Here is a 23,300-nt window from a genome sequence, read left to right on the forward strand (position 1 = left end):
TTATTTATTTATCTTTAATTCTTTTTCAATAAATGTTTGGAAGGAAGGTAGCTAGGCAGTTGCACTTGCAGCATATGAAGCTAAATATATATATATATATATAATTATAATATATATATATATATATTATATATATATATTAATATATTGATAGACATAACTCCTTGACGTGGACTATTCATCTATTGGGCAGCCATGCAATTTTGGCAAGACAAGATAATATGACTATTCTTCTAACTATTTGTGTTCTATTTATAGTTTTAAATTTTTCTTCCACATCCAACTTATCGTTTTATCTTGTTCGCTGTGTCTCTCTCTGTGCAGTTTGGATTTAATAGACGTAGATTACATCATGCATTGTTGCACATTGACTTTTAATGATGAATTTTCATGTTGTCATTAAAAATATTAGAGTGAAGGTCTAAAAGGAAGAATAAGGCTCATGCCCTTTTATGTAGCCATAATTTAAGGACAATGTATTATCATTTATGATGTTATGCCTTTTCACATGGCTTGGATGGATGGGCATAGTCAAAAGAGTTGGCTATAAGAGAACTCACCTTTATGATTTCTTTTCTGATTTGTATATAAATAAAAAAGAGAAAAGATCCGATAGCAGGAAGTACAAAGAGAAATTTGAGTATCAGATCTATTAATTAATATACTAAGACTGCTTTAAAATATTTGTTAATTTTTTTTATGTAGTATTTGTTATTTCAAAAGTTGCTTAAAACTTGTAAAATGTTTGCATTAGTAAAATATTTTTGGTTGATATGGATCAATCACATTAATATTAGATTATAAATTGCTTATTAGTTATAAGTAACAATATCAATCATTGAGATCTCATACCATGCAGGTGACCTCATTAATTCTTCATGCTCGTTCTAAATTCGATGTACCGTTTGTACATTTAAGAATCTCATACCTCCAATGTTAGTAATCCTATCGTGGAATTGTCGAGGTCTCAACGGAGACTCGGCAATTGGAGCCCTTCCGGTGATCGTGAGGAGGAATAATTCGGATATAATTTTTTGATGGAAACACGTAAGAGTCACTGTTACGGGAGAAGTTTGGTTTTTGGGGAGGAGAAGCGGTCTCGGCCAATTGGGTTTTCAAGCAGGACGTGTATTTGGTGGAGAATAGGTATAGACATTGATATTTGGTAGCTAAATAAAAATTTAATTTGGGCGGTGGCGAGAGCGATTACTAGAGATGATGATTGAGACTTGTTCGGGGTGTATGGGCCTCTTCATGACCGATGTAAACAATCTTTTTGGGACTTTTTCTCGTCGACAATCCTCGCATGAGGAGGCCTTGAGTGGTAGTGGGTGATCTAAATATTATTTTGGAAAAGAAAGATAAAAGGGGAGGAAGACCGGTGACTTGGGTGACCGGGAAAATTCTCCAAAATTTCTTGACAAATTCGGGATGGGTGGATATTGGCTCTAGATGAGGTCGTTTTACTTGGTCTAATGTGCAGAGAGGTTCAGGCCGGATCTTGGAAAGGCTAGATCGGGCTACTGTGAGTCCCGATTGGTTATGCAAGTTCAATAAAGTTGGGGTCTAGGTGCTCCCGGCAATTACCTCGGATCATAATCCTCTTCTTCTAGACTCTTTCCTCCTAGATGAAAAAGGGAGAAAACCGTTCCGGTTCTACGAGGCGTGGGGCGCGGAGGATCCGGGATGCCATGAGATTATTAAGGAATGTTGGAGCTTGGTCCAAACACTAATCGATTCATCACGAGAAGTCTAGGAGTGGGAAGAAAGCTCCAAACATGGCAAACGGTGACGTGGGGTAAGAATATACCGACGATCAAAGCCTTAGAAGAAGAGCTTCTTCGAATTCAACGAGCGGGAAGTTCCCTCGGAATCCTAGAGAGAGAGGCCGAGGTTAACGCAGAGTTGGGTTGCTTAGTCTCTAAAGAGGGTAATGTTTGCAGACAAAAAACGAGATAGGCGTGGCTCAAGGATGGATATGCAAATACACAGTTCTTCCACACGGCTACGATCATAAGAAGAAAAAGAAACTACATTGGTAGCATGAAGAGAGATAATGGAAGAGTCCTTGATACTAGAAAACAAATAGGGAATCTCCTAAATCACAAATTTGGAGAACTTTTCCGCTCTTCTAACCCGACCTTCCCGATGAATCTTGAAGGGCTCATCCAACCGGTGCTCAAAGACAACAACAACGACAACGGGATGCTCGAAGAGATTCCTTCGAAAGATGAGATTAAAAGAGCCATATGGGGTATGCCTTCGCTCAAAGCTCCGGGGCTGGACAGGCTTCAAGGGATCTTCTACAAAAAATATTGGGATATTGTGGGAGATTCGTTAGTAGAGTTTGTGCGAGATTTTTTCAAAGGGAAGAGTCTTGAAGCTGAGGCTTGTTTTGCACATAAGTTTGTGCAATTTTAGCTTCAAAGTCATCACAAGAATAATCACGGCGAGACTACGGGGGGTCCTCAACAAAACGATATCCCCGTTCTAATCGACCTTCGTTCCGGGAAGATAGATTATCGATAATACGATTCTAACTCAGGAAATTTTGGAGGTTATAGAAAAACAAGAAAAGGGTGAAGGATGGATTGGAATCAAAGTTGACATGAGCAAGGCTTATGGTCGTATGGAATGGGAGTTCATCTTCACCATTTTGAGAAATTTTGGGTTCTTCGGGAAAATAGGGAAGCTCGTCCAGGAATGTGTTTCCAAAGCCTCAAGTGCTATCCTCCTTAACGGGAGCCCGCTTTCCAAGTTGAAACTCGAAAGAGGACTCCGTCAAGGTGTCCCTTTGTCACTGTATCTCTTTATCATTCTTTGGAGGTCCTTGGCCGTCTTATCATGGGATCGGAGCCCAAATGAATTCAAAGGTATTAGTATCGGTAACAACATTCCTACGGTTTCTCACTTGATGTTTGCCGATGATACCATCTTATTTTGCCGGGCTAAAGAGGAAGATGTTGATGCTATTTGGATGTGTGTGGAGCAATATCAAAGATGGTTTGGTCAAAGGGTTAACATTGAGAAGTATGGAATTATATTCTTAAAAAAAATGTGATGAGGTCTCGAGAACTATCTTGAAGTGCCGTCTTGGCATGCAAGAGGTTAATACAAATGAACAATACATGTGGAATCTGTTGGGGCTTAGAAGAAGCAAAATTGCTAGCTTTTCGTATTTAAAGGAAAAAATCCAAGGGCGATTAAAAGATTGGATGGCTCGCACGATATCCAAAGCCGGAAGAACGACTCTTATCAAGTCTATGATCCAAAGCATCCCGATTAATGCCATGTCAACGTACAAACTTCCCAAAACTTTTTGCTCCTTATTGGATAAAGTATCTCGCAAATTTTGGTGGTTGGGCGCTGAGATTAACGATCGCTTCTTGGCTTTTGTTAGCTGGAAAACGATATGTTATTCGAAGTGGAATGGCGGGCTTGGGCTGAGGCAGTTCGAGGAAATTAACGACGGCCTTCTCTCTAAGTTAGGATGGCTCCTGGCATCTGGGTCAGAGATGATGTGGGCTAATCTTTTGAGGTTGAAATACTGTGCTCAAAATAAGTTCACAGAGGTAGCGAAATCTCTAGTGGATTCGATAGTCTGTAGAGACATCCTCTCTACTGAAAAGTTTGTGAAGGAGCACACATCTTATATTGTGGGGAGTGGAGATTCGGTGAAAGTGGTTGAAGAAAAATGGGCCTTTTTCGATAGACTCTTACCAAGACAAAGTGGAGCCAAGGTGATTATCATGGTGGACAAGCTATTCTAAGAGGGGACGAGAAGATGGATCCAGCCAAAATCGCAGAGGTCTATGGAGAAGAGTTTGTCAAGTCCATCATGTAAGTTTGTTTTCATGACACTCCCAGAGAAGACAAGCCTTTCTGGAATGCTTTTGAGTATGGCTTTTATAGCGTAATGTCGACTCTCAGGATTCTGAATAGAGCCTCGATGCCGCTGAATAGAGACTTATGGAAAACTTTGTGGAAAGTTAAAATCCACGAACACACAAGATTTTTTCTTTGGAGGGTTGCGATTGGTTGTTTCAATCTCGGTCACTTGCTAATCAAACAGTCTATTAGCGGAGATTCGCTATGCCGGGCTGCAAATCAGAGGATGAAACGATCGCTCACTTGTTTTTCCGATGCACCGCCGCGAGACATCTTTGATTGTGTGAGGGTTGGGATCCGGTGTGGACTTGGGGAATAGACGCAGAAGGGGATGACTTAGTTAAAGCCTTCCTGGACCTGAACTCAGGTTTGACTAATAAGAGAGGAAATGAGAACGAATTCTTGGTGTGTGCGTGCGCTATTTTTGGAGGCGATCTGGAATCGTAGAAACGCCATGGTTTTTCGCGGTGACGAGGAAGATGAGATGCCACCCTTAGATTTATTCGGAATAGAGTCCATTAATTTTGTGGCCATCGGAAGATTCCGGAGGTGATCCCCAAGATTTCCAGCTCTCCCTCAGTGCTCCGGTGGTCTGCTCCGATCTCCGAGATTTTTAAAATCAACATTGATGCCTCGTTCAACCAAAGAGGGGCGACGATCGGTATTGAATCGAGGTAGAATTGCATGGATGTGGTGGTCATGTGTCGAGGCGAGCTCGGCGTTGGAGGCAGAGCTCACCGGAGTCCTTGTGGCGGTCAAGTTGGTGAAATTCAGGAATATGAGGTATGTTAATTTTGAAGGGGATAATCAAATTATTATGAACTGTATTGAGCGAAAGCCGATGAGCACATGTTGGCAGCTCACCCCTGTATTCGAACAAATCTGGGATTTAATCGGTGTTTTTAATGTCTGTAGCTTTATTTGAAAGTCTAGAGTGACTAATGGTTTAGCAATCAATGTGATAATGCTGTTTTTTTTTTATATATATATATATTTTTATTTTGGGGATCTCCCGCCCCTTGTGCGAGAGCTGATTGTGGCTGAAGCCGTGTTGGAATGATTCCATGGAGTTGATCTCCTTTTTGCTCTTTGTTTCCCCTTCCTGGGGGGAGGAGAGATTTTTTCAAAAAAAAAAAGAATCTCTTTTATTTCTGTCTATTTATTTATTTTTGTTTTGTTTTTTCAAACCTATATTTGGATTAAAATATAAAACGAGCAAAATAATTAGCAAATTAACCATATTTACGCTTTTAGATTGTTATATAGCCAACATTTATTAAATATTTGATAAATAGCCACAAATAATTACGTGGTAGCATGTGGATGTTTTACGGTTCCCAGATTTGCCATTCTGATTTCGTAAATAACCTTTAGTAAATATTTGATAATTATTGTCTTATAGCTATTTATCAAATATTTACTAAAGGTTGAATAAATAACAAACCATACATGTGTATTTATTTCTTTCAGGTTTTTTAATATCCGTGACACGTTTTGAAAACATTAATAATTTTTTTGAATTTTACCGTTCATCATAAATTTTACTGTTTACCGTCTGAGTTCATCTCCCACCATTAAAATTCATTGGAATTAAAAAAAAATCAAGCAACATCAAACCCTTGTGTAGTGACTGTTGCCTTTATCTTGCCGATGAAATTATGTAGCGGCGATGAAACCTGAGGATGGGAGGTCAAATTTAAATAAATTCTTAGTGTTCTTTGAAATGCGTCAAAGATATCCAAAATAAATTAATTTTTAGTACGAAAATGAATTTAAATGTGATTCTTGGACTTTTTTAAAGTAAAATAGAGAATACAAATGAGATAGATAAAATAAATAAATTAGAGAATGAAAAATTGAAGTTTTTGAAATTAAAGTTATTTTGGTCCTACAATGGTTAAAAGTTTATTTGCGTAACTTTTGAAATACTAAAACTTTCTAAGCAATTTAGCACATTAGTGGGTCAAATTACTCAGATTTCACAATACAAAATACAAATTTGGGATTTGTGACAAAGTGCGATTTTGTTTTGTTAACAAGAGTTGATCTTTAATAGTTTTCGGCTTAACGTTGGTATTTTTTTTTATTGATTGCAATAATTTTTTTTTTTTTTATCTTATTATTTTAAACGTTTAAATCTAGATACAAATATTATTCAATAAACTATTGATCGTTAATTTTATATTAAGTAAATGATTAAAAAAATCGAGCCGGATATGCGGAACACGAAAGTCACGAGTGTCACTCCTCTAGCTAAACAACATTTTTCGTTCGTCGCAGAGATAATGAGAATAATAAGAAGAAGAAAGTAAGCTAGAAGGGCACATAAATAGTATCTCTGGAGCGCGTTCCGATTCTCAACATTATCATGAATACTGTGCTTGAGTTGGGGGGACATATATTAAAGAAGAATAATTTAGAAGATTTGTGGCTCGATTAAAGGAAACTGTGTGCAAAGAGTTCTCAGAAGCGTTATAGAACTCTGTAATCGAGTAGAGAATTTTTAGAAAAAATTACTAGATCCCTATGAGTGGAAGGGTATTTATAGCGAAGAAGAGGGTTGAAAAAACTCTCTTGAGTGGAGGCAAGGAGCTCGCGGCGAGCCTTGGCGCTTGCAGGTGAGGGTGCTCCTTTCTGCGCGTCGACGCGTCGCGTCCATGGGTTTGCGCGACGTGCACCTCGTGATGTGAGGCACATGCGGCGATGAGTGAATACCGATGTCCACGCGACGTGCAATGGCATCTGCACGGCGCGCGCAGCGGTGGCGTGCGTTGTATCGGTCCGTGCGAGCTCGAGCTCGGCTTAGGCCCACTTCGGGTGGGCTTTCGACTTCTTTGTGCCTACAATGGGCTTTTACGTGACTTAGTTCATTAGACTTTTTTTTATCCGGAATTCGTTACAAGTCGCGACGAATTTACTGTTTCAAGTTTTTCGAGAAGAACTGACAACAGTTTATATACTATAGAGCAGTCGTATTTTCAGTTTGATTATTTTCGCTTTATTAAACTATTTTGTAGCGGGAAAATAACACATATATATCAAGTGTTTTAGTGAAATGTTGACTTTAACCTTTGGTTTTCAAAAATGTTGAGTTCATACCATCTGTTTAACTAAAATGACGAAATTATACCCTTAAATGGATAGCAGTGTCACAAATTTCCATTTCATTGGTATTAATTCTTATATAAGAAAAACCGAATAAAAACTAAACTAGTACTCTAACTTCCAAATTCCCAATTTTGAAATAAAAATAGCCTTAATTTGAAATCAAATAATAAAACTCATATCTCGCAAGAGATGACTTCATTCCGTGTTCGAATTGCAACTCTGAATCATAGATTCTCTGTTCGAATATGTGATTTTGATGACTATCAACTGTCGAGTTTTAACCATTTGCCACTTTATGTGTTCTTCACGATTAAGAGACCGTTGTTTATTTTTTAGTAGAAATAAATTACATATATGACGCGAATGAATAAAGATAATTGGTGCTCACATATAAATATTATAGTTAACGTCAATGAAAAGTCAATAAATCAATAAAAAGAAGATTCATGGAAGTGTTGTCTATTTTAGGGTATAATTTCGTCATTTTAGTTAAACAAAGGTATGAGCTCGACATTTTTTAAAACTAAAGGTTAAACTCGACATTTCACTAATACACAAGGTATATATGTGTTATTTTTCGATTAAGACTAATATCTAAAATTTTAAAATTGACGAAAAATAATTAAAAAAATTTAAACACCAACTTTTAAGTTAGTCTTAGCTATAAAAGAATCCGTTAATTTTGTTTGAAATAACTTTCTTCTCGGTTGATATGCAAGCAAGCCAATAATTTCACAATTTATTATGGCTTTCATATTCATGACACATATTTTATTTATTTATTTATTATTATTTTTTTTAATCTCCTTTCCATCTGAGAAACAAAAGCACATCATATTTAACCACCCCTAAGTTTTTGTCCTCCAAATTGACGGCAGAGGACAATAATTTGAATGTCTTACTCGAGTTTGCTGAGAAAAGTCAATTAGCTATACTAAAATAACACAAATAGTAAAAAGGATAGTCTCCACAACAATTATTATTTGATTTCACCTATAAAAATAATTGTCTTTTTTCCTAGTCGCATTTGTTTTTTTTTTTTTTGGATAAATCATATCTAATATAATCATATCCTTATAAAGGGATATATATATATATATATATATATATATATATATATATATATATATGTAATATTTGTTTGGCCATCAATTTAGTTTTTCTTCCAAATCAAAGCTGCAAAACTTTTGATACTATAAGAATTAACTCATACAAAAGCACAAAGTTTCACTACATTCCAATTGAAGATAGAAAGCCAAATGCTAGACAAGCATTGACTGTCTGATGAATAATATCATCTACACCATGCTTGTATTTGAATCCCAAGTCTCTTAACTTATTTGAAGAAATTTCAGGGGGAGTTTCATTAGAGCCTTCAAGTTCACCCGCAAGTCTGCATGTGGGAAAAAAAAATTATATGTCATTAGTATACACATAATTTCACAATAAATTTGTCCATATAATATTTAAAAAAAATAAATATATTAACCTTTGTAAATTTGGGCAAGGATATTCTTGAGAGAGGTGACACAACAGCTTATAGAGGGTAATATTTTGGGAAGAACATATATATTTGCCTTGTGCTTTATCATGATTCATTAAGAAAATGTGTGCTCTACAAATATCTTCAATATGGACCAAGGCTATAGACCCCATCCTTGTATTCACAGCTGACAATATGCTAGAGAGCTCAGAGTCACCTACAAAACAAATTATTTCATATTGCATTTATTCTCATGTCTCTAAATGATTAGTCCTCTGAAAATGAATATATATATGTATATATATATTTTACAAAGCAAGACATAGTACACACATTGTCTAGGGCATAGACCACCTAGTAAATTGGCACTATGATTGATTTTCTATTGACTATTGAGTATTTCATACATCACAAAAAATTATAAATGGACCAATTTGATATTGATGAAGTTGTACTTGTGTCACATAATAAAGTGTTTTGGGAAATAAAAATAGTTTATAACAATTAAAAAAAACTATATGTAGAGAAGAGGAAAAAATAATTTTTCAAGCACATATTCTGTCATAACTTAATAAATTAGTTACCTGTAATTGGGGACAAGAGAACTCGAACGCTTGAGGGAGCGTTAGACGTGAGGAATGGACCGGAAACGGTGGGTGTGATAACCGAAACAAGATCAATTCCGTTTGCGGTCGCGAATCTAAATGCAGCTTCTTCAGTTAGAAGCTTTGAGAGCACATAAACCTATTCGATAATCAAACCAAACACTAGTGAGAAAGTTTTGTAAAATAAAGAAAAGAAATGCCCAAAAAAGAAAAAAAGAAAAGAGATCAAATAATCACCCATCCGCTAGCTTTTGCTTTCCAAACACGGTCGATAGGAGTTTGGCATGACTCATCGACTATCGATCTCCATTTTTTGTCAGAATCTTTGGCGGTGATAGTACTAATGGAAGATGTGAAAACAACCCTCTTCACGGATTCGGATTTTGAGCATGATCGAAGAAGGTTCACGGTCGCGTTGACCGCGGGGTCAATGATTTTCGATTGGACATAATTCTCTTAAGAAATTGAATTGTTATAGCAAAGTGAATATACTACTTGGTTTCAAGAAATAAAATATGCATTATTTAGTGTGCTTCATTTTTATACCTATGTTGTCTTCTTCTAGAGTGACACCAAATTCCATTGAGGCCGCGACATGAAACACTCCATCGCAGCCTTTCATGGCCTCGTCGAAGCTGTTTTCTACGTTCAAATCGGCCCGGAACAATCTCAACCGTTTATTATTAGGCCATTTCGATAACAAGTGCGAGCATTTGGCTGAAAAGAAAAATGTATATTAAAAAATATTACAATATAGAACGTCTATTCGAAAAATTATATTTTGTGTGCGAAATGTCACTTGTTGATGATTGCTTCAGAACGTCTATTTGAAATTTTTAATGGAATTTCTTATATTCAATCAGTTTTCATCGTAATTTTTTTTTTTTTTTTTTTAATTTTCAAAACAAACAAAAATGTCTATTTTGCTGAAATTACCAAAACCTCCGTAAAAAATTATAACGTAACATAAAAAAAATTGCTACCAGTAGTTGAACTGTTGAAGATTAATGATAAACGGTATTCGTCGGTTTTTCTCGGGTTTTGAAACTCTAAATCACACGACGGATACATGATGTATCCTTCGTGTGATTTAGAGTTTTAAAACCCGAGAAAAACCGACGAATATACATGTTATATGAAATTAATATAACACATAATATTCTTGTAAAAAAAAAAAAAAAAAAACAAATTATGATTTTTTTGTTAGCAGAGAAAAGTTGGCTATAATACTAGAGACTAGAGTCACTACAAGAAATACCACATTTAGCGACGAAACTATTAGCAACGACTTAATCGTCGCTAATAAATCGTCGCTAATCACCCTTTTAGCGACGATGTTATCGTCGCTAATTCTTTGGTGCGAAAAATAATAAAGTTTGGCGGCAAAGATAATTAGCGACGAATTTATCGTCGCTAATTCTATTTTGTCGTCGCTAAGTTCGCGGGAAAATAATTAGCGACGATAAATTCGTCGCTAATTATTTCTGAATTCATTTAGCGACGAAAATATCGTCGCTAATAATGTTGAATTAATTTCGAATTTTAAAGAGGGAAAAATCCCTCCAATTTGATTAAGACAAAAACATTTAGCGACGATAAAATCGTCGCTAAATAGTTTTTTGTTGTCGCTATACAATTAGCGACGATTTCGTCGTCGCTAAATGTTTTCGAATTTTGACGAATTTTAAAGAGGGAAAAATCCCTCCCATTAAATTAAAACGAAATGATTTAGCGACGATTATGTGAAATTTACTATTAGCGACGAAGAAATCGTCGCTAAATGCCTGGTTAACGTAAGTTCGTTTAGCGACGAAATGAAATCATTTAGCGACGAGAAAATCGTCGCTAAATGTCTTTAAATACCAGATCGCGACCCAGCTTCCCCATTTCTCTTTCTTTAACCTAAATCGATTTTCTCTCTCTTTTTCTCTCTCCCGCCGTCGCCGTGCCGTCCTCCGCCGTGTGCCGCCGACGCCGTCGACGCTACCCGGTAAGTCTCTCTCTCTCCTTACTTCTGTCTCTCCTCACATGCATCTCTCTCCTTACCTCTCTCTCTCTCCCGGTGCAGATCCTCCGCCGAGCCACTCCGCCGCCGACGCCGCCCCTCCGCCGCTCCGTCTGCTTCCCCTCTTCCCCGCGACCCGCGTCTGCTTCCCCTCTTCCCCGCGAACCCGCGCCCTCTTCCCCGCGAACCCGTCTCACTCGATCGATCGGTAAGTGGTTTTTTTTATAACTTTTTATATATATTAGTTATTTATAGAATTAATATATTAGTTATTTATATATATATAACTTTTTTATATATTAGTTAGAAATATAAATGAATTAAGTAGTTAGAAATGTAAATGAATTAATTAGTTATATTTACATAATTTATATTTATAGAATTATATATTTGTTATAAATTTTATAAATTATAAATGAATTAATTAGTTATAAATATTTAAATTAGTTTTGTTTACACAAATATGTAAATTAGTTATAAATTTTAATATTAGGTATAAATATTTAAATTAGTTATAAATATTTATATTAGGTAATTTTATGTAAAAACATGTAAAAACAATTAGTTAGTTTATGTAAATTATGTAAAAACATGTTAAAACAATTAGTTAGTTGATATGGATTATGAATTTTAATAATCGAACCACTGAGGTTGGATTTATTGTTAGTTTTAGGATGTTTCTATGCAGGTTTTAAAGTTAAAGGCTTGATGCCGGGTTGTTAAGTTTATAGGGGAGGTTCTGTCGAAATTTCGGTAGGATCGATCGTTAAATTATAAAATAAAATCCGAAAACTACTAAATTTTGAAATGTTCAATCTATAGGTAAAATGAGTTATCCAAATAGGAATTGGATAATCGAGGACCAACGTTTAAGCGTTGAGTTTGCGGCTGGCATGACAGAGTTCATGGCAATGGCCCGACAACACGTAAATGTCGAAGGACGAGTTAAGTGTCCATGCAAGAGGTGTAACAACGTGTTGATGCAAAAAATTCATGATATAGAGAATCATCTCTTTATCAGAGGATTTAAGAGGAATTACACGAGGTGGAACTTTCACGGGGAGGAAGAAGATGACGTAATGCAGAATACCAGAGTGGACAGTTCGATGACCTTTTCAGCGACCTGAACACAGAATTATGGCCGGGTTGTACGGAGTATTCGTCACTCTCATTTGTTGTCACGTTGATGCATTTGAAAGTGATGAACAAGTGGACGAATAAGTCGTTTGATCAGCTTCTGAAAGTACTGAAAAAATCTCATCCGATCGACAACACGATTCCAGAGTCACATTATGAAGCAAAGGCGAAATTGCGTCGATTTGGTATGGGTTACGAGTCGATTCACGTTTGCAAACACGATTGCGCGTTGTTTTGGAAGGACAACGCCAATCTAGACGAGTGTCCAGTTTGTAATGAGAGCCGGTGGCTGATGAAAGACGGTGGAAAAAAAGTAGCGCATAAAGTGTTGCGCTACTTTCCACTGAAAGATCGACTTAAGCGACTGTACGCGAGTCGGCACACAGCTCTAGAGATGCAGTGGCACGTGAATGAACGCATTAAAGAGGATGGTGTACTGCGACATCCTGCTGACGGAGCAACGTGGAAGGAGATCGACCGAAAATATCCCATGTTTGCGGCAGAACCGAGGAACGTCCGGCTTGGACTTGCCGCCGATGGTTTCAACCCATTTGGTGACATGAGTTTATCGTACAGTATGTGGCCGGTAGTCTTGACTGCGTACAATTTACCGCCGTGGTTGTGCATGAAAACATCGTACTTGATGTTAACATTGCTTATACCAGGTCGTAGTGCGCCGGGTAAAGACATGGATGTTTTCTTACGACCGCTGATTGATGAGCTGAAGGAATTGTGGGAAACCGGTGTTGTGTTGAGAGATGGTTCGACCGGTGAGCTATTCAGGTTGTTTTCCGTACTTCTATGGACGGTGAATGATTTTCCAGCGAGAAGCAGTTTGTCGGGATGGAGTGGTCAAGGGTACCTTGCTTGTCCGACGTGTAACAACGACACACCATCTTTCAAGGCTCGAAACAAGATTGTTTACTGCGATCATCGTCGATTCTTGCCGTTGTTACACCCGATGAGGAAGAGCAAACTGTACAAGGTACGAAATGAGAAACGACCACCACCAGTGAGAAAATCAGCGAGCGATATACTTCGACAATTGCGATTAGTGGGAGATGCAACCCCGGGGAAGCACCCTGACTTCGGCGGGAAGAAACGAAAGCGCGATGCGAGTGAGCTGAATTGGACAAAGAAAAGTATTTTCTTCGAGTTGCCGTATTGGTCGAGTCTTACGCTGAAGCATAACCTCGATGTAATGCATATAGAAAAGAATGTATGCGACAATCTTCTGGGTACCTTGCTGAACATCGAGGGGAAGACGAAAGACACAGATAAGGCGCGGTTGACTTTGACGATTTCATGAGGTAAATGAGTGAAATAAATGAACTTGAATTATATTTATACGAAGTGATGTATTAAATGAACATGAATTTTATTTCAGTGAACACATAGATCTCATGGAATTAGAAGGTCGGCCAGATGTTGAAGAAGCGCATCGACTTGAGTTCCCAAAGTGGTTTTGGGAAAAGGTATTTCACTCCAAACTCAAAGAATATGAGATAATTAATAACCGACTCGTTAATGGTTGTATGTAGGTATTTCGCATGAGCCAAGACGGATTATCCGTTACCTCCGAATTATATGCATTGGCATTGGGACCACATTTCGCACCACAGACGTATCCGTGTTGTGTAGTGAACGAGGTTAAATTTATCTCTCGTCAACGTGATAGTAGAAGAACGACTCAGAATAGCGGGGTATGTGTACCAAGTGAAGGAGGTCACGACTTCTACGGTCAAGTAGAAAACGTCATTGTCTTGACGTATCAGAACAATTGTCGCGTCGTCTTATTTCAATGTTGTTGGTTCGGTGATCAAGATCCGAGGAAAAGGACACGCAACGACAATAACTTGACAAGCGTGTATGTGGCAAAAGAATGGTACAAAGACGAGCCATTTATTTTGGCAACTCAAGCGAAACAAGTTTTCTACTTGGAAGATAACTTGAATGGTCCTGATTGGCGAATCGTCGAAGAGTGTAATCATCGAAATGTGTGGGATCTTCCTGATATTGACCTCATTCTTGGTCAATCTTCGTCTTCAGTTCAGTTGTCAGTAGAACCGTTAGATTTAGATTCACTGTCAACGCGTCATCAGTCTGCGATACCAGAGCCCGTGAGCAACGACGCAGTGAACTTGTTGGAAAATATTGAAGAAGAAGAGTTTATCGATGATGAAGAAACTGAGGACGAAGATTTGATGGAAGAAGATGATTTGTCAGACGACGATGATTGATAGTATATAACGTTTTTCATTTACTTACTAAATTAACTGATTTAAATCATTAAGAATGCATAACTAAATAATTTTGTTTTGAATTTCAGATGGCTGCGGCTACAGGAGCTGGAGGCAGCGGAGGCGGGGATGACTTCTTAGCCCGTCTCCCGAATTATTGCCAGTCGGCGCCCGTACGTGATGGCGTCGAAGAAGAAGACGAGGATATCGAACCGACCGTGCGTGGGCCGACGGTCGGGCTTCGATCTGAGCGTGCACGGCGCCCCGGGGTGAAGGAAGTCGTTATTTATAACGAGGAGTTTCAGTCGTTCTTGCAGCCAGAGCGCGAGATGGATCCGGATCTCGCGACGTTCGCGAACACGCTCGGGTTGGTCATCCGAGACAAGATCTCGCCTACGGTCCCAAGGTGGACGAATGCGAACGTGGGGCCGGCGAAGGAGGCCGAGATCCGAGCAGCGATTCGAGACAAGTACGACATTCGAGTCGATGGTGATGCAACCGGGAAGAAGAAGGCGATTGTTGATGCGGCAATCATTCGAGACGCGAAGACTCGTCTTCGCGATTGGAGGCATACATTGCGGTCGTGGTTCGACATCGACTGCAAGAGCAGCGTACAGGTGGCGCGGTCGCTGAAACCGAAGACCGTTAAGCTCGACACCGAATGGGAGACGCTGATACAACGATATACGAACGATGAATTTAAGGTAATATCGAATCATTTACGTTACTCGAATGTTTATTAAACGATTTGTTATTTACGTGTACGTTTACTTATATTACAACAGGCTATACAAGCGAAGAATAAGGCGAATCGCGCGAAGAAGAAGACGAAGACTCGACAGGGGACGATTGGGTTCTCGACCCACCGCATGAAAAACGTAAGTTTTATGTTTATATGATACATCAAATCGTTAAAATTATCTAACACTTGAAGTTTTGTTTACATGCAGAAGAGCGTCGAGACAGGCGCATTCGAGAGCTTGTTTGCGAACTACAAGCGCCAACATCAGTCCGACAAGTCTGAATGGCTGACTCCTGAAGCCTCCGCACGTTATGTAAGTTTACATTTATTTTTCTTATTTTTCGATTAATATATACTAACTAGTTAATTATATCAGGATCGACTGGTCGCTAGGTTCAACACGTTGCGAGCGGAGGCTGAGCACCAAGGAGCGGACGTTGATATTTCCGTTCTAGAGCAGCAGGCGATCCGCGATATTATGGGTTCGCGGATTGATCACTTGACCGGCGTCGGACGTTTGGTGCCACAGGGAGCACGGATGGCGGCTGAAGTCGCCGAAGTCTACGGTTCGGAGGCTGGGACGTCGCAACCAGGATATGTCTCGCAGGATGTGTTGGCATCGACCCTCGCCGCGTTCGCCGAGACAATACAGAGTCAGGTGCCCGGCCTCAACCTTAGCTCGTTCATGTCCCAATTTCCGCAGAGTTCGCAGCAGGCTCCGTCATCCCACAGCCAGCAGACTCCGACGGCCGGCGTCCACACTCCGACGCCCGACGTCCGCACTCCGACGGGCGGCCAGCAGAGGACTCCCGACGCCAGCCAGCAGACGACGCCCGGCGGACCAAGTCAGTCTACTCCGACGCCGCAGCCTGCAGAACTTCAGCGCCAGCAGAAGAGCGTTTCTCGTCGAGGAGGGGGAAAACGAGTGGCGGGACGACAAAGCAAACGTCGCGACTAGTGGTTTATTAGTTGTTTTGTGTATTTATTATTTACATATTTCTCGATAACCGAAAACGTACGTAACCGGATTTTATATAGTTGTTGATTTGGATAATATAATTTAGTTTTTATATGATTTTTCATTTTAGAATTTCACAACAAAAAAACCGTAAAAAAAAATAATAAACGACGAAAAAAAAAATTATAATAATAATAATTAGCGACGATAAAATCGTCGCTAAATATTATTCACACAACGTTTTAGCGACGACTTTGTCGTCGCTAATTGGCGCGGGAAAAATTCCCGCGTGAATTAGCTCTGTTTCACAACGAAAAAAACTTCTCGTCACAACATTTAGCGACGACTTTGTCGTCGCTAATTGACGCGGGATTTTTTCCCGCGGTAATTAGCGACGACAAATTCGTCGCTAATTGTCTGTTTCAAAATGAAAAAAAACTTCTCGTCACAACATTTACGGACGATTTTATCGTCGCTAAATATTTACCGACGATTAAATCGTCGCTAAATATATTTAGGCACGGCAAATTAGCGACGATTTTTATCGTCGCTAAATACATTTAGCGACGACTTTAGGGTTATTACCGACGAAAAAAATCGTCGGTAAATGTTGTAAATGTTGTAGTGAGTAGACCCCAAGTGAATAGAAATTTTTATTTTTTAGTGTGGAAGAGTCAAGACAATAGCAAATCTATTCATACTTAATGAGCATTAGTTCAGCTAAGAACTGTTGACATGTGAATCTCCTTACTCCCCAGTGTATTTTTATTTGTCCGAACAATTTAAAGAAAAAGACCATTTTCTGGAAAAAACTGACCTAAGTTACAGTAGATTAGACCTATGCAAAACATTCAAACATGTCAAGACAAAAAGAGCAAAGCATCTCATTAATTTAGGGCAGAAAGTGCATGATGAGTTACTGAGTTTTTATTTTATTTTTTTTTATTTTTGGTTTACTCTAAAATTAATGTCAGTCCGAAAACTGAAATTAATCCCTAGTCTCTCAGGTTGGTGGTTGGTGAATCTTTTCCTTCACTAAATTCTCCAAAGTTTGCCAACATAAGCAACATGTCACGTGGCAAAATATATGAAAGCAGTTTCCTTAAATTGCAAAAGAAAAATTATATACCAAGGTAATTTTCAACCACCATACACCAAAATAATTAGCATAATGAAGAATAAAAGCACAAGCAGATTGACCATTGAATGAACAAATATTTGGTGATCATGAGGACAAATATAACGGTAAATGAAGATCAAAATGACTTTATATTTATGGTGACTACTGTGAACCTCCAATCAGCTTTCTAGAATGCCTTCAAAAAAAAAAAAAAAAAAAAAAAAGCTTTCTAGAAGCGTCGAAAAATGTAAAGTGGAGAGATGTCATGGATGGAAAATGACGCATGAGAACTCACTACACTACTACGAGGACACAAGACAATGCTATAGGAGACTTCGAGAGATACAAAGCTGAGTTGGTGGCGAAATATACTATATATAGTTAAAGAAAAAGGCATTGACCACGATGAGGTAATTTATCTCATTGCTCAACTTGAAACTATATTAGACTAGCAGTCATTTGATGACAATAAAAAATAGATGAAGGGTCTATGACATGGGTGAAAATTTGACGTTTCTTAATGACTTTCTCAACAAAAATAAAGTCAAGATACTTATCCACCCTTCCACCCCACTCTCAGGTCGGAGACTTTCGTGAAGCTAAAGAATATACTTGGAGCCAGAAATCAAGTTTAAAGAGGGGATGTTGTAATATAAATTTAGACCTAGTTATATCTAGTTTGTAAATTTGGGCTTTAGTATTTTAGGTCTCTAGTAAATAATCGTATTATCTAGAATATTCTTGATATGTCTAGAGTAGTTAGAGAGTAAATAAACTCTAGAATAATTTTGTAATTTTTTAGATAGTCTTTAATAAATTATGAGAATTCTCTAGAAAAAGTTGTATCTAGAGATTTCTATAGAAGATTATATATAGAGAAAATGACGGTAAAAAAACTCAATGTTTACGGATTGTAACACTTAAGTACACATTCTTTAAAAGATACGGAAAAAGTACCCAAGGTCAAAAATTTGTCCCTCCATTAGTATTTCTACCGTTAAATTAGATGAAATGATATGTGTCACCATCTGATAGTTTTGAAATCATTTTAAAAATAATTAATTAATTTAAATCATGTTAAAATTTTAATTTATTTTAAAAAGCTCTCTCTCTCTCTCTCTCTCTCTTTCTCTCTTCTTCTTCTTCTTTTTTTCTTCTTCGTTCCTTTTCTTCTCTGTTTCGAACTCAAACATTATCGAATATCAAATTCCAAACTCACTCACCGGACGGCGGCGGCGCTCAACCGCAGTGATCGGTAGTCACAAAGATCGACAGAAGAGATATGTATAAGACATATATGAATAGAATGCCCCTCGCTGCGAGGATCGCCTGTAGCACTTTTCATTTTTATGATTGATTCCCATGTCGCCGAAAAAGACCAATTTTCTCGCCGGAGTCGGGATGGCGGCTGTGAATAATCAAAATTGATGTACTCGACGTGTAGAACAAGACTCAATCAACCGTTTTAAAGTGTTTGGTAAAAACAGTTTTTAGTAAAAGTTGAAAAGTGTTTTTGCAAAAATATAGAAAAAATTGAAAAGTTAGACTTTTGTAGCTTTCGGGAAAAACAGTTTTGTTCAAAAGCAAAATTTAAAAGCGTTTTTCTTAAAAGCATAACTATGCCAAACACCGCCTTTGTCAAAATTATCACATGGTGACACGTGTTATTTAATCTAATTTAATGACCAAAAGTATTAACGGAGGGACAAAATCTCGACTTTGGATACTTTTGATGTAATTATTAAAGAATGAATACTTGAGTGCTAAAAACCGTAAACATTCAGTCTTTTTGCTGCCATTTTCTTATATATATATATATATATATATATATATATATATATATATATATATATATATATATATATATAGTTTTATAGTTAATTAAGCCGCTAATAATTCAATCGCTTTTTCGAAAGACCAAAATCCATCACGCGTATAAACCAAAGTGTGCAAAGCTGTTTGGATGATCATTTTTCACTCAGCTTTTTTCCCTCAATCCAAAAAAAAAACACAAAATTCTTTCCTCCCCATTTTTTGTGTACCAAACATCTATACTGAGTGTTTGAGAATCCAATTGTAAAATATATATATATATATATATATATATATATATATATAGATATAGATATAGATATAGTGATGGTATCGAAATGAAAGCCAAACCATAATATAAATCATTGTATTGCTCATTGTGCACTAATCTTGTTTAACAGATTGGATCAGGTAATTAATAATAATTATTATTATTATTCTAACACAATATCAATAATAAACTGAGAGTACCAAAATAATCACGGATATGGTAGAAGAAACCCTCTCTTAAATACCTGGATCTCTGGCCGTGGCATGAATTGTGTAACCTTTTTCCAGAAGAGCGTTGACCAACCAAGAGCCAATATAACCAGTCGCCCCAGTTACGCAGTATGTTTTCAAACCCATAGTTTTCTTAGTTTTCCTCTCCAAAGTCCAAACCACTCATCTTTCTCTCTCTCTCTCTCTATGTGTGCGCGTACATATATTATACTGTATATATATATATGTGTGTGTGTTAGTGTGTATATTCTAATATTATAATGGCCCATACGTTATTTTACTCTTTTTTGTTGGTGATACGCGCGTGCAATATTTTATTTGCTAATTATAGGGAGGCCTATTAACTGAGATTTTATATTTTTCTAAACGTGGCATATTTGCATGGGCGTTGCAAAGATAGTGTAAATCTTTCTGTCGTGATTTGGCATTATATGTATGTGGGATTAATGCATGAGCGTTCAATGACATTCGTGTCGTTTTCCAAAAGAAAATTTATTTCAGGTCTATAGACTATAATTATCTTTCATCATTTATCTACATTCCACTCCACGGTCCACCCTAAAAATGGCAACGGATACAGATAAGACCGGCCGGATATACCTATTTTATTACCCGTACCCGTTATAATTTTTTACCCGTTATCCGGAACCATTTACCCGAGTTTTGAAACAGTCCGAGTAACGGGGATACGCGCCAGGTAAGCGGGTTAAAAATATTAGACTCGTTATCCATTTACCCAGTTAAAAAAAAAGTAGCGACGCGACCAATTTACTCGTTTACAAAATAAAAATCCATCAACAATATAAAATTTTAAAAATAATAAAATTTATGTGAAACATATCAAAGTGCTATTACAATATAAAAAACATTAAAATTCAAAATAAATAAAAAAATACAAAAAGAAAGTCTTCATTGCAAATTGGGACATCTTCATTGCAACGCCATCACACTGGAAAAAGTTGTTTCCTAAAAAAGTATATCATCTAATTAGGTAAACATATAATGATTTATTATATTTTTAAATATTTAAAAGTTAACAAGTCGGGTCCTGGATAACCGGGTACGGGATGACTATTCCGTTATCCGGACCCGGACCCGTTAAATTTTGACGAGTATTACCCGTTTATCCAAAAAGAACGGGTACTACCCGACCCGATAAAATCGGGTAACGGACTAGAACGCGGATAACGGATCAAATTGTCATCCCTAGTCCACCCTTGTTACCCCCTCTTCACGTGAACAAGTTCTTACACATAAATCTTTCAATTTCCTATCGCATCTTACACACACAGTCATATATATATATATATATATATATATATATATATATATATATATATATATATATATATATATAAATATAAAAAAAATGTGGGCTAAATAACTAGGCCAAATACTCAACCTACCTACTTTAAACTAATAGACCAACTATTAATAGCTCAATTCCATAAACAACACTAACGTATTCCTATTATACCCTTTCATAAAAAAAAATACCCAAATCAAAACTTAATTCTCGGAAAACAACCATATTCTTCAAACACCAAAAAAGATGATATTCACGATTTCAAAGCGAACTCTCCGTCTCCACTCTGACCACTCCGACTCAACCTAATCTCTCATTCGATGATTGCTAATTTTGTCTCCGACGAACACCAACGTACTCGCCCTCGTCGACCGACATACCTTTCCTCGTTAACCGCGTTCACGAGTCGTTCAACAATCATTGATCTCACGTTCAGTAAGCGTCTTCATATTCTGTCGTAATCGATTTCGTCAACCTTCAATATCGCCTCAATCTCTTCACCGATCTCGCTGCCATGTACCGGACGAGCTCGGCGTTGGCTTGGTCGGAGATGGATAGAAATGGACTCACAATCTTGTTTATCTTCTCGTTTCATTGATCGGCGGTGGAGTTTCTGCGTGTTCTGTTACTCTAAGGATGTGCTCACCGGTATGATTTTTTTTTTTTTTTTTTTTTAAATGTGTGAATGTTTATTCAGTATAGTTAATTGAATAAACATTCATAGTTAATCAGACTAATATTCGATTGCTCTTTTTTTTTATTATCACATTTGTGTTTTAGGTCTGCGATTTTGTTTTTAGTTTTTTAATTTCGTTATTGCGTTGATTCATTCACAGTTAATTGCATTAACATTCATAGTTAATCAGATTGATTTTTGTAGTTAATACTATCAACCTTCACATCAGACCTTTTAGCTTCTATACAATTTATTTGTATTTATGTGTGTTCTGTTACTCTAAGACTATGCTCATTGATATGGTAAATAATATTAACGTTAATGGTAACTGATATTAACTGTTAGCTATTTCCGATCATGCATTCAAAATCAGCAAAATGGTCAGTTAATTTTAGGGCTTTCTAGATATATAACCATATGAAAACTCAAATTTATAGCCAACTTTTGGTAAATTTTAAGTAAATAGCCACGAGATTTTATTTACAAAGCTAAAAAGACATTGATAGTTGTAAATATTCGTTAATAATTATAAATAACCATCTGACTCCAAAAGTATAAATGGAATGCTAAAAAGTGCAAATAATGCCACATCACCATAATGACTATTTACTTAAAATTTACAAAAGATTGGCTATTTAGCAAATCTCCAAATTTTAGTGGTTTAGTTACTCTACCAATTGTTAATTTTATTACTCTAATTCTTATTGTATATTATATTAAATTTAACGTTCAAATCGAAGACACAAAGATAACTATACAATTAATATGCATGCAAGTTAATATTATTAGGGCCAATTAGATATATAGCCATATTTACACTTTCACATTGATATATATAGCCAACCTTTCGTAAATAATAGGGTATTTCAGCCAATTTACGCATGTAAATATATGTAATTTAAAACGATTTAAAGAATCAGTTGACTATTCAGTTTATTTAGGTTTATTTTATTTTTATGTAATTATTTAAAACGATTTTATAACATTTTGAAGATTTTATATATTGCATATTAACGATTATATATTTACAGATATTGATTTTTATTACTGCATATTCACTAATTCTTCGGGTGCGACTTGTCGCACCCAAAAGTGTCACGCATTAGGTGCGACACTTTTCGGTGCGAAAGAGCGGACGGGCCAGCGAGCCCTTAAGAAGCCCAATAACAACATGTGTGTTTGTTCCGGCGATGAGGGGGCGGCGAGCTCCGACGCGGAGGAAGGGCGAGGAGCAGATGGACGAGATAGATAGAGAGGCTGAGGTCGGCGAGGGCGAAGGCTGAGGTTCGGCGACGAGGAGGGGCGCGCGTGGTGGCCGGGGCTGAGATCGTCGCCGGAGAAAGATAATGAGAGTGAGATAGACAGAGAAATAGAGTGAGATAGATGGAGAAAGAGAGCTTGCAATGAACCGACGAGGAGGAAGGGCGGCGAGGGAGGAGGTCGGCTCGCGGCGAGGGAGAGGTGATGTTGAAGGGCGGCGAGGAAGACGTGACGTCGGGCGTTGGGGCTGGTCGGAGGCGCTGGTGACGATGGTGGCGATGGTGGCTCCGGCGAGAGAGTTGGGCGGCGAGCAGACCAAGGGAATGAGAGAAACCAGAAAATGAAAGGATTTTCGGCTAAGTGAAGAAGAAGAAGAAGAAGAAGAAGAAGAAGGTCGATGATTATAATGTTACCCTAATACTATCCGGTGCGACATGTCGCACCTGTTGTTCATATCGA

General features: G+C 37.5%; 1 protein-coding gene across 1 annotated transcript; it reads right to left on the reverse strand.

The window, feature by feature from the left end:
• Positions 1 to 8,173: 8,173 nt before the first annotated feature.
• Positions 8,174 to 19,776, reverse strand: LOC149398467 (NAD(P)-binding Rossmann-fold superfamily protein). The gene is made up of 6 exons (XM_089615566.1): positions 19,614 to 19,776; positions 9,631 to 9,801; positions 9,322 to 9,539; positions 9,064 to 9,223; positions 8,486 to 8,696; positions 8,174 to 8,389 (listed from the first exon to the last, which is right to left on the reverse strand). Exons 1-6 carry the CDS (start codon positions 19,723 to 19,725, stop codon positions 8,227 to 8,229), a joined length of 1,035 nt encoding a protein of 344 aa, XP_089471692.1. The 5' UTR covers positions 19,726 to 19,776; the 3' UTR covers positions 8,174 to 8,226.
• Between the last annotated feature and the right edge of the window lie 3,524 nt (positions 19,777 to 23,300).

Source organism: Urtica dioica, chromosome 5 (assembly GCF_054948205.1).
Source record: "Urtica dioica subsp. dioica isolate 48M chromosome 5, U.dioica_male_clone48M_v1_H2, whole genome shotgun sequence".
Taxonomy (NCBI): Eukaryota; Viridiplantae; Streptophyta; class Magnoliopsida; order Rosales; family Urticaceae; genus Urtica; species Urtica dioica.

Bases quoted from the DNA above. Each gene is read 5' to 3' on its own strand.
- LOC149398467 (XM_089615566.1), bottom strand. From the start codon at position 19,725: ATGGGTTTGAAAACATACTGCGTAACTGGGGCGACTGGTTATATTGGC. The intron at 9,540-9,630 runs GTATAAAAATGA...CAATTTCTTAAG, and splicing joins TCTAGAAGAAGACAACATAG to AGAATTATGTCCAATCGAAA. The intron at 9,224-9,321 runs GTGATTATTTGA...ATTATCGAATAG, and splicing joins AAGCAAAAGCTAGCGGATGG to GTTTATGTGCTCTCAAAGCT.